The 15,441-nt window shown below is 43.7% G+C and overlaps 1 protein-coding gene across 4 annotated transcripts in view; it reads right to left on the reverse strand.

The window, feature by feature from the left end:
• Positions 1 to 222: 222 nt before the first annotated feature.
• The window catches only part of LOC127425200 (fibronectin type III domain-containing protein 5), a 46,349-nt gene continuing 31,130 nt past the window's right edge, over positions 223 to 15,441 (reverse strand). The window contains exons 4-6 of one of the 4 annotated variants that reach the window (XM_051670916.1): positions 4,848 to 4,937; positions 2,860 to 3,045; positions 223 to 613 (exon numbers count right to left, since the gene is read on the reverse strand). In XM_051670916.1, coding sequence (XP_051526876.1) covers positions 2,906 to 3,045; positions 4,848 to 4,937 — 230 coding nt within the window. In that variant the 3' untranslated portion in view covers positions 223 to 613; positions 2,860 to 2,905. Of the gene's footprint in view, positions 614 to 2,859; positions 3,046 to 3,206; positions 3,314 to 4,847; positions 4,938 to 15,441 lie in introns of those variants that run through there. The other 3 variants (XR_007894588.1, XR_007894586.1, XR_007894587.1) reach the window with 3 other exon arrangements.

The raw sequence follows: 15,441 nt of genomic DNA on the forward strand, positions 1-15,441 counted from the left end.
AGGTATGGTGAAAGTGGGAACCAAATAAAAGAGAAAGAGATAAGGGGTATGGAGAGAAGGTATGAAACAGATGGAACGATAGTGGAATGAAATGTAGTATCGTCGTCCCTGTCAGTGACAGAGGTTCAATGATAGTCCTGATCCTGTTTCAGAGCTGATTACGGTGGTGAGCTCAGAAAAGCACTACCCCCCCCACCCCCTCTACCCCCCAAAACACACCATTCTGCTTTATTTAGGACATGCCATATTGGGGTGACAGGTTTCTCCTTATCTCTGTGAAGCTACACAGGAGCCAAAGACACCCCAGGTGGCAAGTTGCCTCTGGTCTTCCACCTCACAGTGGAGTTTGAGTCCTTTAGCTGAGGTACACTTTCAAGGCTGGAGCTGTGGATCGAAACGCAATGACTCGCTTTAAACTTCTAAAACTTCCAGTGTGGCAGCTCTGGAGTTCATTTGTCCACTTTGTCCTCAAGTTTGTGTCAATGTCCAAAACACACAAGCACCAAAGAGTTCATGTTGGTTGATGGGAGTCCTAAAAGGTCGTTTGATTGAAGATGAAAGGTGGGCTTCATGACTTTGTTATTTGATGGCTTACTTGTTTTGTCTCAGAGCACTTTTGGGAAGACAAAACAAAAAGAGAGTTGAAAGAAAATGTATTTGCATTTCCCGAAGGAAACAGCAGTGCTTGCAAGACAGCAGAAGCTTTTAGACTTTGGTCCAAAAGGTTTCAGACTTTGGTCCTGTGTAAACGAAGTGCAAAACCTAGTGAGCTGCCTTTGTAGACAGCATTTTAAGGTGTTATAGGCGTGCTCCTGGTTTAATTAGCCTCCCTTCCAAGTTATTTTGTTTTGGACGAATTCTAAGGCTGGATCACGAAATCTGACTGCAAAATTACATCTAAGATTGCGGACATAGCAAGGGAAATGTCAATTGTAATTTACTTATATAGAAATTAAAAAGTATCAACAAAAATCATCAATATGAGGTCATGAAAATTATGTGACTGTGGCCACATTTTTGCTAAATGTTATTACGTGGCTTTTTACAAGTATCGCGGCACTTCCAAGGTTAAATGTCCACTGTGTGGCTCTAAAAGCGAGTTAAATGTTCTCCCAAACAGATGAATTTTAAGGTTAATGCTCCATGACAGTGTTTCTCAATCCTTACCTGGAGTACCACTAACGCTACACATTTTGTATGTCTCCCTTATTTGACACACTCAATTCAGATCACTCTACTAATTAGCTAATCAACAGAATCAATTAGACAAAATGGGTAGTGTTAGTGGCAGGTCAGAAATTAAATGTTACAAATAATGTTCAGCGAAATTCAAATAAAGATCGCGATACAGGAAAAACAGGAACTTGTTGTGGGGGCATTTGTTTCCATCTTATTTAGAATTTCGGGTACATTTTTGTCAATTTCGATGGCATTTTTGCCCTGAGCCCCCATTAAATTCCGACCACAGTTAGAGGAAAGGATTACGTAACACTGCTCTATGGAGTTTTAAACCAACAAAACCTACCTCCCTACCCTAAACCTGACCGATAGTGTCATAAAAAGCAAATGTAATTTGAAAAACGCAATTGCTGAAGCAACAAAGTCATTTTGTGGTGCTTCTATGACACTTTAGGCTCATGTGTAGACTCACATTCTCTTCAGGACTCATGCCCCAGTCCTTGCTTCTGAAGTGAAATGCTCTATCAGTTGAGCTTCTGTGCAATTAGGATCACACTCGTATAAGCTTCTGGACATAGCTGATTATGTAATGCAAACAGTAAAGCTCTGTTCACACCGCCAGTGTCATTTCATGGTGCGATACGTACAAGCCACAAAAACAAAAAAAAACAAAAAAAACATTTAGCAAAAATTTAGATATAGTAACGTGGTTCTATGAAACCAGGATGATAAAAAATATTAATTAGTGTATTTCCTTATCACACTCTTATCTTACATGCTAAAGGCAAATTTTTCAGTCTCAGTAAAGTCTTACGTGCTATTCACATGAGGAGTGCTATTTGCATGACACATTTGTTGCTGTCAATGAAGAGCATTCCAAATCAGTCACTTATAAGGCTCTATTTCAGTTATGATGCTGTCATATAAGGCGGTAGGTTTTCAAATAGAGCCAGCATCGCAACAGTGTAAAGAAGGCTATAAAAGCTTACATTTAAATTTAAGTCTGTATGTTAAGCGGTTTGGGCTGGTTTGGGTATTGCACAAGTTTAATACCTTGGGTTAGGGATTTGGAAAAAACCCTTAACAGATTGTTTGAGGAATATCTATACAGTGCTGCCGTGCAAGCAGTGTAATAAAAGTTTTCAGTGTTTAAAGCATTAACAACTTGAGAATAGTGAGTAGGGCGATTTGTTTTACAAATGCAAACAATGCAAAGGAATAGTTCACCCAAAAATTAGAATTCTGTTATGTTTACTCACCCTCATGTCGTTCCAAATCTGTATGGCTTTCTTTCTTATGCGGAACACAATAGGAGAAGTTTTAATGAATGGCTTACACGTTATATTCAAGGCATACGATAGGTATTAGGGAGAAACACCTGAAACTGTAATTTTTCAGTGAAAATATTGACGTCTGTTGCACTTTCATGAGCGTTATTACAGCAGCTTGTGGTGTCATGCAAGAATTTTGTTTAGCACTAAAAACAACTCATGTTCTCAAGCGAACATGCCTGTCCCAAGACAGAAGGCTTTAGTGTTCCAAATTTGACAGAATTTTTATTTTGGGGTGAACTTAACCATACAAATTCTATGAATTCAGCTATCCAGCTTAAAAATAGCCAAATTCATGTATTTTGAACATTTCATTTCAAATAAAACAGGCACATAAAAATGAACATACCTGTCCTGAGGCTAAAGCCTTTTATTGCCGACAGGGGAAGGCGTAATTAGACCTTGCTGCGCAGTAGTCCCCCCGTAGGGTGCTCTGGGGTACTGCACTCTGACGAGTTCTTGGCTTTGTCCTTGTTATTGTTGGGCTCATTGTCTTTGATGATGTCATACTGGCGACAGAAGAGAGCTATCACACCTGTGTGCAAATGGGCGTAAGAAAGTTAGAGAAAGAGGGTTCAGAGAGTTGAAGACAGAAGTAGAGAGAGTGGTAGTGATGGATGGGACAATGTTGGAAGGAAGAGAGGAAAAGGTTTGATGATGGATTGCGCTGTGTTTCTGCCCCAAATAATAACATACCAATTAAAGCTTGGCTAGAACAGTATGATGAGCATCTCTGTGGCCTTGAGTTTAAGCTGTGGTACAACTGTCCTGTTTGATGATTTATTCTCTAGTCTTCTCAAAGGCTAGATGTGGATTATAAAACAGATAAGTAAGACCCCCAAGGCCCAATTCTAACATTAGAAACTCTCGCTTGCTTCCCTTCTCAACTGAACACATCCCTACAAAGATGAAACCTTCAGACCCTCTATATCGGTAAACATTTTATAGTAACTTCCTTTACAAATTTTTACATCAAAAGCAGATCATTGCAAATAGTTAGAAATGTCATGAAACTATTTTTTCATATATACACTCACTTAACACTTTATTAGGAACACCTGTACACCTAAATATTCATGTGATTATCTAATCAGCCAATCATGTGGCAGCAGTGCAATGCATAAAATCATTCAGATACGGGTCAGGAGCTTCAGTTAATGTTCACATCAACCATCAGAATGGGGAAAAATGTGATCTCAGTGATTTTGAACATGGCATGATTGTTGGTGCCAGACGGGCTGGTTTGAATATTTCTGTAACTGCTGATCTCCTGGGATTTTCATGCACAACAGTCTCTAGAGCAGTGGTTCCCAACGCTGTTCCTGGAGGCCCCCCTACACTGCACATTTTGTGTATCTCCCTTATCTGACACACCCAATTTAGGTTGTGGAGTCTCTACTAACAAGCTAATGAGTTGAATCAGGTGTGTTTGATTAGGGAGATATCCAAAATGTGTAGTGTTGGGGGGCCTCCATGAACAGGGTTGGGAACCACTGCTCTAAAGTTTACTCAGAATGGTGACAAAAACAAAAAACATCCAGTGAGCGGCAATCCTGCAGACAGAAATGCCTTGTTGATGAGAGAGGTCAATGGAGAATGGCCAGACTGGTTCGAGCTGACAGCAAGGCTACGGTAACTCAGATAATCACTGTGTACAATTGTAGTGAGCAGAATAGCATATCAGAATGTATAACACGTCGAACCTTGAGGCAGATGGTCTACAAAAGTAGAAGACCACACCGGGCACTTAATTAGGACCATCATGTTCCTATTAAAGTGCTAAGTGAGTGTATATTCATACACTCATACAGTGACCATTGAAAACACCTTTGCCACAGCCTAAGCATAACATAAGCTTAGCAACCACCCAGAATATTTTAGCAACCACATGGCATATTTCAATGTGCACAAACTACTGATGTGTTAAGCATTATAAAAATCTTTGGTAATGACTTATTAAATGTACATTTTTATAAAGTATGAAAAAAAGCAAAGAAACAATATTTTTCCATTAATTTGGTCCAAATTCTTATCATTCCTATCAACTAATCAGACTTTAAGGTTAGCTTTAAGTATAGCCCTAGGGCTGGTGTTGGCGTTGGGGCTTAAACAACATTCTTATCACCCTATCTCGATCTGATTTTAGGGGTATTTAATGGTTTGGGTTGGGGTTAGAGATAAGGTTAGGACTATGTTTGTTGGACAAGAATGTTGTTCCAGGTCCAACAAAATTCAGGAGCCTACATGGCAACATAATGGACATTAGTTAGATACAGTCAGTATCACCTACAAACTGGTCGATCATTAGTCTTTGGTCTTTGCATATAAAATTCTTACCTGCCCACATAACGAGAACCACGACAATGATGATGAGCTCCCCAGCCCTGAGCTGGGCAGCCTGGCCAACCTCCTCCATTGTTACTTCATCTTTGTGGAGCAGAATTGAACAAATACGGTTATAGGCCACATATTTTCAAAGCCAAAAAACATACAGTATAAACTGTGATCCAAAAGTCTGAGACCATATTGAAAATGTGGGACTCAGAATCCAAGTTAAACATGGAAATGGATAGAAACAAAAATGAACAGAAAACAGAAATGAACAGAAAAAAAAACAACAACAACAACAACAACAACAAAAAAAAACACATTATGACAGAAAACAATTACAAATTATTTAAGGTTCTGCATGATTTCTAGGTCATTTATCAAATAAGCACATTTGTGACACTGGCCATGTTAACTCTATTGTACAAATAGTAAGATTTTCTTTGCTCTTTCACAAATGATTCACAAATCATGATAACATGGATCATCAGGTTTGACACAAACTTGTGGAGTCAGCTCGAGTATATGATGCCATTAAAGGGGCACTCAAAAAATTATACTGATAATATAATTTATAATGAAAAGTATTAAATTATATATAAAGCATTTTCACTAGTTGTCTCAGACTTTTGGACCCTACTGTATTTCCAGTACTTCTGCAATTATCAAAGAACAGGCACTATGACAACATACAAACCACACTGAAATTATTCCAGAAATTAAATTAGTGTTTGAATATCTAGTTTTTTTATGAATAACATTTTTATTTAAACACAGAAAATCAAAACATAAATACACAGAATCAACTTTTAACACCCACTACCACCCCTCCACATCCCTAACCCCACCCTGACCCTCAACAAACACCCCTGTGGTCATACATAAGCACATACACAAGAAACAAAACAACTAATAATAATAATAATAATAATAATAATAATAATATATATCACACACACATTAATAACTACCCCTCTCTCTCCACTGATCCACCCCGAGACCCCTCCAAGAACGCCAAGTATCTACCCCAATTCCCAACAAACATCCAAATTCCCCAGACTTCTATATGACCCCTCTTCTAAAGCTGCCACCCTCCCCATCTCCGAGCACCACTCCTGAAATGGGGGCGCTCCAGCCGACTTCCAACGACCATAACACTGGATAGAACTCAATCCTCCACATGTTTATTCCCCACATTGATGACCTCCCCATCTCCCAAAATACAGAGTTTGGGGCAAAACTAAACACTAGTGCCCAAGACGACACATATAAAACTCTGAACCCTCAACCAAAACCCTTGAATCTTTACACACACCCCAAAAACATGGGTTGTGTCTCCATCCTCTGATTGGCATCACCAGCAGGTGGGTGTGTCTTTAAGACCAAGCATATACAATCTAGAGGGGGTCAAATAGAATCTATGTAAAATCTTGAATTGCATAAGGCGAACCCTTGCATCTCTAAATACAAACTTGACATTTTTTAGAATCCTAGCCCACACTCCCTCCTCCAATACCAAGTTTAAATCTTTCTCCCATAATCTCTTGACAGAAGTTAGAGCTCCATCCCCCAGACTCTGAATTAACAGGGAGTAATATGCTGATGTCTCATGACCTTTTCCAAAAGCAGTAATCACCTCTCCCAGAGTATCTGCCGCTTTAGGGGGGTGTATGCAACTACCAAAATCAATACGGATCAGGTGGTGCAGCTGTAAATACCTATAGAACTAAGATCTGGGAATCCCAAAATGTTGAACCAAATTTTCAAAAGATCTCAACACTCCACTCTCATATAGGTCACCAAGTGTAGTAACCCCCCTCACAATCCAATCTGACCAGCAGAACGGGGACTTATCAATACATAATTGGGTTCAGCCATATGCTTGAGGCAACATTAAAATAAATGTCAGAATTAAACACTCTGGACAGTTTAGTCTTTACCGAGTGCAAATGCGAGATAACGGGGTGTGACTTAACTTCTCAGATTAGTTTAATAGAAAGGCTTTGCAATGGCGAAATGGGACAAGAACTTCCTATTCAATACAAAACCAGGGAGGGGCTCTTTCAGGTGGAATCGACCAATGAGTCAAATTTCTGAGACTGAATGCATAATAATAAAACTAAATCTTGGTAGGCCTAGCCCACCTTTGTCATTCGGCCTATGTAACTTATTAAAATGTAATCTAGGATGCTTACCATCCCAAATGAAGGTCTTCCCTATGCTATCAAATTGTTTGAAATAAGACAGGGGCACATCTACAGGGAGAAATTGTAGCAGGTAGTCAAATTTTGGAATACAATTCATTTTAATAACATTAACCTTCCCAATCGTAGATAAATGTAATAAGGCCAACCTGCCCACATAGCTCGAAACATTAACTAACTAAATAAGACAAATTTGCTGGGAATAAAATGCCCAAATACTTAATGCCCTGTTTGGGCCACTGGAAGGCACCCGGCTGGAAAGCTGTTACTGAGCAGTACGCTGTTGCAGCGAAAGCTTCGGATTTAGACCAATTAACTTTGTATCCTGAGAATTTAGAAAAGGAATTCATAATTCTGTGGAGGCAAGACATAGATCTAGTGGGGTCGGAGACGAATAATAAAATATAATCTGCGTAAAGCAAAAACTTATGTGCCACACCTCCCGCCACCACCCCTGGACAATCATCTTCCCTTCTTATTGCGGCTGCTAATGGTTCCAGGGCAAGACAGAACAATAATGGGGAAAGAGGGCAACCCTGCCGAGTGCCCCTATTCAGAGTAAAATAATCTGAATTTAATCCATTTGTTTGTACCGCCGCTACAGGGTGTCTATAAAGTAACATAATCCATCCAATAAAAGTATTCCCGAACCAATTTATTTCCAAAATCTTAAAAAGATAATTCCATTCTACCATACCAAATGCCTTTTCAGCATCAAGTGAGATGGCCATGACCGGAGTCTAATCATTCGCCACTGACCACATGATATTGATGAGATGCCTAATGTTGTCAGAAGAGCTGCGGCCCCGAATAAACTCTACCTGATTTATACGTATAAGAGATGTCATAACTTTAGTTAATCGGTTAGCCAAAATTTTTGACAATATTTTAATGTCTAGCTGTATCAAGGAAATTGGATGATAACTCTTACACTCAATGGGATCTTTGTCTTTTTTAACAATCAGACTGATCTGGGACATAATTCTGTATAAACTTCTAACAAAAATGGAGCCAGTTCCATAGCATAAGATCTAAAAAACTCAGTGGCAAATCCATCTGGCCCCGGAGCCTTGCCTATAGGCAAGGCCTTAATTACCTCACCAAGCTCCTCCAAGTTTATCTCAGAATCAAGAGAATTTTTTTTGCTCAGTCATCAGTTTAGGGAGTTCTAAAGGTTCCACAAAATTTCTAATATCCTCATCAGTAGATGAAGATGTGGAACTATAGAGAGCAAGATAGATCCCTGCTTTGTCCCCCGACTCAAAGTATGACTGTCTTGCCCTGAATAACCAAAACTACACCGTCCATGACAAAATAGTATTATATCTGTATTTCAATTGGGTCAATTCTCTGAGGCCATCAGACGACATACGGCGCTTCAGCTCTGCCTTGGCACTTTTAATATTCCCTTCCAACTCCATGAGTTCTCGTGCTTTGGATTTTTTGATGAATGAGGAATACTGTATGATCCGACTCCTAAGAACCGCCTTAAGTGCCTCCCAAGCCATGCCCACAGAGGATACTGAGGACCAGTTGGTCTCCATATAAACATTGATTTCAGCCTTTAACATTTGTTGGAAATCAGGATTTTGCAAAAGGGATACATTAAAGCACCAACTATATGATTTCTTTTTCTCCATATGTGGCAACACCTCTAAACTCATCAGGGCGTGATCTGAGACTAAGATGTTTCCAATTGAACAATCTACAACTGATGAAATGAGGGACTTATATATAATTTAAAAAAATCTATTCTAGAATAATTCTTATGGACTGATGAAAAAAATGTATAGTCCCTCCCAGATGGGTTTAAAAGTCTCCAAATATCTGTAAGACCAAATTTTTTACACATCCTATGAAGCATCAATGTTGCTCTAGGGGGCTTACACACTTTTGCTTCACTATGATCAAGGATTGAATCCATCAATAGATTAAAGTCTCCTCTCAATATTATATCATGAGGGATGCCAACGGCTTGCAACATCCCTTCAAGATCTATAAAAAAGCCCTGATCATCAGCATTAGGTGCATAAATATTAACCAAAATCAACCTTTGCCCCTGAATTTCTGCTAAAACAATAATGACTCTTCCTAATTTATCTTCAGACTGTTTGAGACATTTAAATTATAGATGTTTACTTATCAATATAATGACTCCCCTGCTCTTACTTGAGCCAGCACTAAAGAAAACATGCCCACCCCATATCTTCCCAAATTTTTCAGCTTCCTGTGGGGAAAGATGCATTTCTTGAAGAAACACAATATCATATTTCTTACGTTTAAGAAAATAAATAACCTTCCTTCTTTTTATGGGTGCCCCAACCCATTCACATTCCATGTGGAAAGCGACAATCCACTCATATTAACATTTGACATTTTGACATATTAGAAATAATAGATTGTGTGTCAAAAATAAAATTATAAAGACCACATTCCAACATTAGTGCAACAGTCAAAACCTGAACTTCCCCCCGAACCAAACAAACAGAAAAAAGAAAAACGTGCGCATTAACCCCATGCACGAGAGTGCCAAACGGCCTCCATCCCTCTAAACTCAAACAGTCCATGTATGCCTAGGAGAGCCTCCGCGACAACTTTGCCATCGGATTGCTCAAGTCCACTGCTTCTATACAAATTTTGTGAGACAGAATTACATAACAGAAAATAATCTATAAAACAAACTCCAGCCAATAGGCGGATTTGGACTCAAGATGGCGCCGAGTATGGCTGCTGCGTTGCGAGCTCCGACACAGCATTGTAGTGTTTTGTTTGTTTTGTTTACAATTCTTATGTTTTTTTGTCTTGGATGTTGCCTGCCTTATTGTCTATGACAGACAAACACTTTTGGACATTGGTTCTGCAATTACACACCATAAACCGGACATCAAATTCCTCAATGCCTACCCGCTGTTTACAAACACACCAGCGGAGCCCTATGTCTGGGCTGCCCGGCTGTGGAAACGCAAAAGAGAAAGGGGAAACAGAGCTGGCGTTCTCATCAGAGTAATACATTGCACAAATCGTCCTCCGCTACCCAGTATTCTACTGGCAAATGTTGTCTCTGGACAACAAGCTCTGCGAGCTGAGAGACGAGAGATGAGAGACTGCTGCATTATCTGCAGCAGTCCCTCGGAAACTTGGATGTCTGCAGAGATTCCAGATTCAGCCATTGAACCTGCGGGGTTCTCCGTGCACCGAGCGGACAGAGCGAAAGACCTCTCAGGTAAAAGCAGAGGAGGTGGTGTATGTTTTATGATCAACAAATCCTGGTGTGATCAGAGGAACGTACATTCTATCAAGTCTTTCTGCTCTCCTGATCTGGAATTTCTCATGCTTCTGTGTCAACCATTCTGGCTACCGAGGGAATTCACAGCGGTCATTATCACTGCTGTGTACATCCCGCCACAAGCCGACACAGACCGGGCACTCAAGGAACTGTATGTGATTATAAGCAAGCAGGAAACCACGCACCCTGAGACAGCGTTCATTGTGATCGGGGACTTTAATAAAGCCAGTTTCAAATCAGTCGCACCAAAATACCACCAACACATTAGTTTTAACACACGAAGGGACTGGATTTTGGACCATTACTACTCTCCCTTCCTGGACGGCTACAAATCCCTCCCCCACCCACCATTTGGCAAATCGGACCACTCTTCCATTCTGCTTCTGCCCGCTTACAGGCAGAAATTGAAACAGGAAGCACCCACCCTCAGAACGATCCAGTGCTGGTCGGACCAATCAGACTTTACGCTACAAGACTTGTTTTGATCACACGGACTGGGAGATGTTCCGGTCCGCCTCTGATGACGACACCGAGCTTTACGCTGATAGCGTAACATGTTTCATCAGAAAGTGCGTAGAGGACGTCGTTCCGACCAGAACAATTCGGATCTACCTGAACCAGAAACCTTGGATTAATAGCAATGTACGTGTGGCACTTGATGCGCAGACCTCCGCTTTTAATTCCGGGAACGCAGAGGAGCATAAACAAGCCAGTTATGCCCTCCGATCAACAAGACTGAAGGACAGTTCAACACCACCAACTCTAGAAGCATGTGGCAAGGATTTAATATCATCATGGACTTAAAAGGAAATAAAAACTCTGCTGTGAACACCGCTGCCTCTCTCCCGGATGAGCTAAATACTTTTTATGCTCATTTCAAGGGAAATAACACCGCCCTCACGGAGAGAGCTTTCGCGGCCGAAGCTACAGAGGTTAGTTCACTCTCTGTCTCTGTAGCGGATGTAATCCGATCCTTCCGACGGTTGAATATCCGCAAAGCTGCAGGTCCAGACGGCATTCCGGGCCGCGTCATCAGAGCATTCGTGAACCAACTGGCTGGTGTTTTTATGGACATTTTCAACCTTTCCCTCTCTTTGTCTGTAGTCCCCACAAGCTTAAAAATGTCCACCATTGTGCCTGTTCCAAAGCAATCCAAAATCACTTGCTTAAATGACTGGTATCTTGTTGCTCTGACCCCCATCATCAGCAAATTCTTTGAGAGACTAATCAGAGATTACATCTGCTCTGTGCTGCCTCCATCACTAGACCCATTGCAGTTTGCTTACCGCAACAACCGCTCCACTGATGATGCCATTGCATCTACACTACACACTGCTCTCTCCAACCTGGAAAAAAAAACACTTATGTGAGAATGTTGTTTGTAGACTACAGCTCAGCATTCAACACCATAGTGCCCTCCAATCTTGATGAGAAACTCCGGTCTTTGGGCTTAAACAGCTCGCTGTGCAGCTGGATCCTGGACTTCATGTCAAGCAGACGCCAGGTAGTTAGAATGGGCAGCAACATCTCATCACTGACCCTCAACACTGGAGCTCCACAGGGCTGTGTTCTCAGCCCACTCCTGTATTCCCTGTACACACATGACTGTGTGGCAACACACAGCTCCAATGCCATCATTAAGTTTGCTGATGATATGACGGTGGTAGGTCTGATCACTGACAATGATGAAACAGCCTACAGAGAGGAGGTGCACACTCTGACACACTGGTGTCAGGAGCACAACCTCTCCCTCAACGTCAGTAAGACAAAGGAGCTTGTGGTGGACTTTAGGAGAAAAGACAGAGAACACAGTCCCATCACCATCAATGGAGCAGCAGTGGAGAGAATCAGCAGATTCAAGTTCCTGGGTGTCCACATCACTGAGGAACTCACATGGTCCATTCACACTGAAGCCATTATGAAGAAGGCTCATCAGCGCCTCTTCTTCCTGAGACAGCTGAGGAAGTTTGGAATGAACCGCCACATCCTCACATGGTTCTACACCTGCACTGTAGAGAGCATCCTGACTGGCTGCATCTCTGCCTGGTACAGCAATAGCACCGCCCACAACCGCAAAGCACTACAAAGGGTGGTGCGAACTGCCAGACACATCATCGGAGGTGAGTTTCCCTTCCTCCAGGACATATATACCAGATGGTGTGTGAAAAAAGCTCGGAAGATCATCAGAGACTCCAGCCACCCGGGCCATGGGCTGTTCTCACTGCTACCATCAGGCAAGTGGTATTGCAGCATCAGGACCCGCACCAGCCGACTTCATGATAGCTTCTTCCCCCAAGCAATCAGACTTTTGAACTCTTGATCTCCCACGATCAAAATACATCAGCACCGCACTTTATTACTCTTACTCTTATATCTCACACCGGACTGTCATAAATTATATTATTATTATATTATATTCTCTCTTAACAACACACTGGCAACATCATGGTTACTGGTGTAACCTCCGTTCCCTGATGGAGGGAACGACACGTTGGTGTCGATGTAGTGACATTAGGGGTCACTCTTGGGAGCCCGAGACACCTCTGGTCTTTGATAAAAGGCCAATGAAAATTGGCGAGTGGTATTTGCATGCCACTCCCCCGGACATATGGGTATAAAAGGAGCTGATATGCAACCACTCATTCAGGTTTTATACTGAGGAGCCGATATAAGGTCCGGCCATTTCAGCGGGTAGTTCAGCGTTGTGGCAGGAGGGACACAACGTCTTGTTCCCTCTATCAGGGAACGGAGGTTACACCAGTAACCATGACATTCCTTATCTGTCACTCTCTCGACATTGGTGTCGATGTAGTGACACTAGGGATCCCTATACAAAACGCCACAAGGCTGAACTGTGTTACGTGTACTGGCGGTGTGTGGTGGGCAGACTTGCTGTGTGCCTCAAAGCCAGCACACCAGGTCGACACGTAACCTCCCCCGACACAGTTATGAGTGTCGAATGGCCCTTTTTGGGGACAAGTCGACTACCCAAAGATAGAGACAGGCTTAACCCAGTCGTGGCCTCTTTTCCCTTTCTCTTTTTCCACTCCCTAAATAGAAGGGGGATTATCCAACTGGGCCACCAGGTCTAGTCGGGGGGTGTCCCTCCCAAGGGGAAGACACCGTGGAGACCACACCTCGCCCAAAGAGAGGGGGGATATTTAAGTGGAAAAATACGTCACATGGTCTTTCCAACCATGTGGAGAGCCTTCAAGGTAGATCCTGCCCAATGGGGGAGGAGTTATTACTAACATGGAGACTGGGGCAGAGGGGCTCTGCCCAAGGAAGATGCAATTTGCCAGCAGGGAAACAAACTAGTGGAAGATATAGATCGCATGGGGTTAGCCTTACAGGGAACCGCCACATGCGGCGCACCTACCCCAGAACAGGGCTCTTAGTTAGCACGTGTACTGGGCCAGCAGCGACTCTCTCCGAAAACTTGACTGCCACAGGGCTTGGAGGAAGTCAACCAGGGAACAAAGTTTGTGAACACTACTGGGAATTAATGGCACATGTCTTCATCTCCAAGGGAGGTGGAAGGCGCTATGTGCAAGCGATACACCTGGCCAGTTATCCCGTGCTTTTCCGCTTGTGTTGCGTGCCACTACCTGGGACGAAACCGGTTCCACCTGGAGGTTGTAGAACCTTGCACAGGTGTTGGGTGTTGCCCAGCCCGCTGCTCTGCAAATGTCTGTTAGAGAGGCACCCCTGGCCAGGGGCCAGGGAGCCATTACACCCCTGGTAGAATGGGCTGGTAGCCCTACCAGGGGCAGCATGTCCTAGGTGACATACGCCATAGTTATGGTGTCAATGAGCCAGTGGGCGATCCTCTGCTTGGAGACAGCGCTTCCTTTCCGCTGTGCACCAAAGCAGACAAAGAGCTGCTCAGAGATTCTAAAGCTCTGCGTTCGGTCCAAATAGATGCGTAAAGCGCGCACCGGACACAGCGACGACAGGGCTGGGTCTGCCTCCTCCTAGGGCAGCACTTGCAGGTTCACCACCTAGTCCCTAAAGGGGTGGTGGGAACCTTGGGCACATAGCCCGGTCAGGGTCTCAGGATCACGTGAGAGTAACCTGGACCGAACTCCAGGCACGTTGACAGAGAATGCTTGCAGGTCACCTACCCTCTTGATGGAAGTGAGTGCAGTCAGAAGGGCAGTCTTCAAGGAGAGTGCCTTAAGCTCGGCTGACTGCAAAGGCTCAAAGGGGGCTCTCTGTAGACCCTGAAGAACTACATAGGTCCGATGAGGGAACGAGGCATGGTCTGGAGGGATTCAGCCTCCTGGCGCCTCTTAGGAACCTGATGATCAGGTCGTGCTTCCCTAAGGACTTACCGTCGACTGCGTCGTGGGGTGCTGCTATGGCAGCAATGTACACCTTCAAGGTGGAAGGGGACAGCCTCCCTTCCAATCTCTCTTGCAGGAAGGAAAGCACTGATCCGACTGCGCATCTCTGGGGGTCTTCCCGACGGGAAGAACACCACTTAGCGAACAGACGCCACTTAAAGGCATACAGGTGCCTCGTAGAGGGGGCCCTAGCCTGAGTGATCGTGTCTACCACCACAGGTGGGAGGCAGCTTAGGTCTTCCACGTCCCGTCCAGGGGCCAGGCATGGAGATTCCAGAGGTCTGGGCATGGGTGCCAGATGGTGCCCCTTCCCTGAGAAAGAAGGTCCTTTCTCAGGAGAATTCGCCAGGGGGAGCTGTCGCGAGGAGCGTGAGGTCCGAGCACCACCTCTAGGCGGGCCAGTAGGGTGCTACCAGGATGACCTGCTCCTCGTCCTCCCTAACCTTGCACATGGTCTGTGCAAGCAGGCTCACTGGGGGAAACGCATATTTGCGCATGCCAGGGGGCCAGCTGTGTGCCAGCGCGTCTATGCTGAGGGGGCCTCGGTCAGGGCGTACTAGAGCGGGCAGTGGGGAGGATTCTTGGGAGGCAAACAGGTGCACCTGTGCCTGTCAAATCGACTCCAAATCAGCTGGACCACCTGAAGGTGGAGTCTCCACTCTCCCCTGAGGGTAACCTGTTGTGACAGCGCGTCTGCTGTAGTGTTGAGGTTGCCCGGGATGTGAGTGGCTTGCAGCGACTTGAAGTGCTGCTGACTCCAGAGGAGG

The sequence above is a fragment of the Myxocyprinus asiaticus genome, chromosome 34 (assembly GCF_019703515.2).
Source record: "Myxocyprinus asiaticus isolate MX2 ecotype Aquarium Trade chromosome 34, UBuf_Myxa_2, whole genome shotgun sequence".
Taxonomy (NCBI): domain Eukaryota; kingdom Metazoa; phylum Chordata; class Actinopteri; order Cypriniformes; family Catostomidae; genus Myxocyprinus; species Myxocyprinus asiaticus.